We start from the raw sequence: 1,001 nt of genomic DNA on the forward strand, positions 1-1,001 counted from the left end.
TGACCAAATAAAAATTTCTTGAATGTCAGCCTCACTGCTTTTTGGGCCCCAGGCGCCTGTTATATTATTGATAAATCATATTACCGACCATCATTTAGTTCCATTTATAGGTTCTGTGACAGACAATTTTGTAATTGCTGGAGGATTAAAGTAATGGTTATCTTGGCCTGTTGGCCAACTGACTAATCACATAATGCAAGTTGAATTTTACAGTATAAAGTGATGATGTTATTTCATTAGGGAAAAAAAGCAATGATGCTCTTCATAGGATGTCAGTATTATAATTTATCAGTCATTGGACCAAAATGAGAGTGCTTATAGACTTTTGTCACCTTGAGTATTTTGCAGTTCATTGTTTTCCTGTGTTTAAGTGCATTAAGGCACTTGACAACCAACCATGCATAAAATGAATTTTTAAATTGGAAAATGCAGTGGTAAACCCATTTTTTTGATTTCATGGAGAGAGAAAAGAGAAGTTACCAACAAAAAAGGTGACCATGTGAGAATCTTTCTGCTGCTGTGGTCTCAAGAACTTCATTGCCTTTTTCCTGTCATTGCTGGCGAAGTGCTTTGTGAATATGGACTCCACTTCATCCATTAGTCTAACAACCTTACCACACCAAATATAAATTCATGATTATGACTTTTAGAAACCATATACATATATCTGATCTCATTCTCCAATAATCTCACAAAAAAGGTAAGAAATAGCGGTAAATGAGACTTCAATATCATTATCATAAGTAAAGTTTCTCACTAAATTAATAAAGCAATAACACGAGTGGTCTGATTACACAATCCATGGTCCAAACTTTTTTCTGCTCAAAATATTAGGTAGTGGAAACGGACGCATTTTCATGTTATGCACATTACCATATTATGACCAAGTGTTTCTTTTTGATTCACTCGATTGTCTTACTAAAGAAGGCATCTCCATCGTACCTTATCAGAGCTAATGAAATGGGATCTCTTCACTGCTTTCAAATAACTTGCTGATGCCT

The 1,001-nt window shown here is 34.9% G+C and overlaps 1 protein-coding gene across 1 annotated transcript in view; it reads right to left on the reverse strand.

Moving 5' to 3' along the window:
- The window catches only part of PHO1 (phosphate 1), a 4,096-nt gene that overhangs the window by 2,768 nt on the left and 327 nt on the right, over positions 1-1,001 (reverse strand). The window contains exons 2-3 of the mRNA XM_021435102.1: positions 943-999; positions 471-610 (exon numbers count right to left, since the gene is read on the reverse strand). Of these exons, the coding sequence (XP_021290777.1) occupies positions 471-610; positions 943-999 (197 nt within the window). The remainder of the gene's footprint in view (positions 1-470; positions 611-942; positions 1,000-1,001) is intronic.

Source organism: Theobroma umbraticum, unplaced genomic scaffold, assembly GCF_002168275.2.
Source record: "Theobroma umbraticum cultivar Fairchild unplaced genomic scaffold, ASM216827v3 scaffold_130.0, whole genome shotgun sequence".
Lineage (NCBI taxonomy): Eukaryota > Viridiplantae > Streptophyta > Magnoliopsida > Malvales > Malvaceae > Theobroma > Theobroma umbraticum.